The sequence below is a fragment of the Seriola lalandi genome, unplaced genomic scaffold (genome assembly GCF_002814215.2).
Source record: "Seriola lalandi dorsalis isolate HSWRI2012SDOR001 ecotype SW California unplaced genomic scaffold, Sedor1 jcf7180002054936, whole genome shotgun sequence".
In the NCBI taxonomy this organism is placed as follows: Eukaryota; Metazoa; Chordata; class Actinopteri; order Carangiformes; family Carangidae; genus Seriola; species Seriola lalandi.
The window spans coordinates 273,229-274,553 of record NW_019525488.1 but is presented as its reverse complement, the minus strand read 5'-3'; the positions used below and the strand labels follow the sequence as shown (position 1 = coordinate 274,553).

The window sequence follows — 1,325 nt, the reverse complement described above, 5'->3', positions numbered from 1 at the left end:
AACAAACAAACAAACAAACAAACAAACAAACAAACAAACAAAGCTTAACACCAGTTTAAGTGTACGCTTTATTTTGAAATGTGTTACTGCTTTATCTGCCGTCAAACAGACCTTTACTTTGGAACTAGTCAGTGAACCGTTGAACTACTGTATTACTACACACCAGAGCAGCTACAGCGCACATCGTATCACTCCGCAGATCAGCTGTTTGAGTCAGAGCTAAGCGTAGGAATACAGTCGTTAAATGGTTGAAAAATGTAGTTCCAAAGTAAAAGGGATGCTTGATGACAGATAGTGATGACATTTTTCAACATAAAGCATAAACTTCCACTAATATATGTATATATATATATATTTTTTTTTTAAGTGGTTAAAACAGGTGTTTTTGAGGCTGATGAGAGCCAATCAGGAGAGGCCGTGTCTGTGTCATTGTTTACAATGGTCTCAGTTTCTGTCCGTCCAGACCAAAACACAACCCCAGAGTTTTCGAAAGTCTCAGTTTTCCAGGTTCGAAAACCAGAGGAGGCGAAGAGGAGTAATGTGGACGTAGTCTCAGCGTCTGTGCTGGTGCTCCTGCTGCTTCTATAAACTGAATCTGCTGCAGGTAACACACTGTCTATAGATAAATACCTCACACACCCTGAACCGTCACTTTAATTCTTCACAGACATACAGTACGAGCCTTTACCTCTCTTTGGGCAAAGATGGTGTATTTTACTTTTATGGAAATCTGCGAAGGCTCCATCTGTTTCTCTGCGGCTTGAGGAAGTCACGATCTTTATTTGATTTAGTTTAGATTATTATTTCATAGTTTATATTTAACTCTTGTTTATGTCTTTCTGATTTGTGATCAGTGACACTTAATTTGTTGTGTTGTTTCCAGCTAAACATTCAAAGGCCGCCCTCTCTCACACACACACACACACACACACACACACACACACACACACACACACACACACACACAGTGAGAGTCTACTGTCCCCTCCCCCGACCACTCTATCCGTAGATATTAGATCACTCCTTGGTTCTAGACTTAGTTCAATGGAAGATTTCCCTACATGAACACAAAACGATGATAGTAGGTGAGTGTGTGTGTGTGTGTGTGTGTGTGTGTGTGTGTGTGTGTGTACCGTCTTTGGTGGTGACATCACAGATGATGTTGACTTCATTCATGGGAAGCTGCCAGTGGGTTTTCTCCTCACTGAAACTCAAAGCCCTGCTCTCCTGCCTGTTGCAGGGGTAACCCTGTACACGCAGAAACACGGGGCCCTGGAGACACAAGACACAGTGTTATAGCAACACGCACGCACGCACGCACGCAC

General features: G+C 42.5%; 1 protein-coding gene across 1 annotated transcript in view; it reads right to left on the bottom strand.

Moving 5' to 3' along the window:
• Nucleotides 1-1,325, bottom strand: part of vwa8 (von Willebrand factor A domain containing 8) — a 63,817-nt gene that overhangs the window by 29,506 nt on the left and 32,986 nt on the right. The window contains exon 27 of the mRNA XM_023393477.2: nt 1,129-1,272. Coding sequence (XP_023249245.2) covers nt 1,129-1,272 — 144 coding nt within the window. The remainder of the gene's footprint in view (nt 1-1,128; nt 1,273-1,325) is intronic.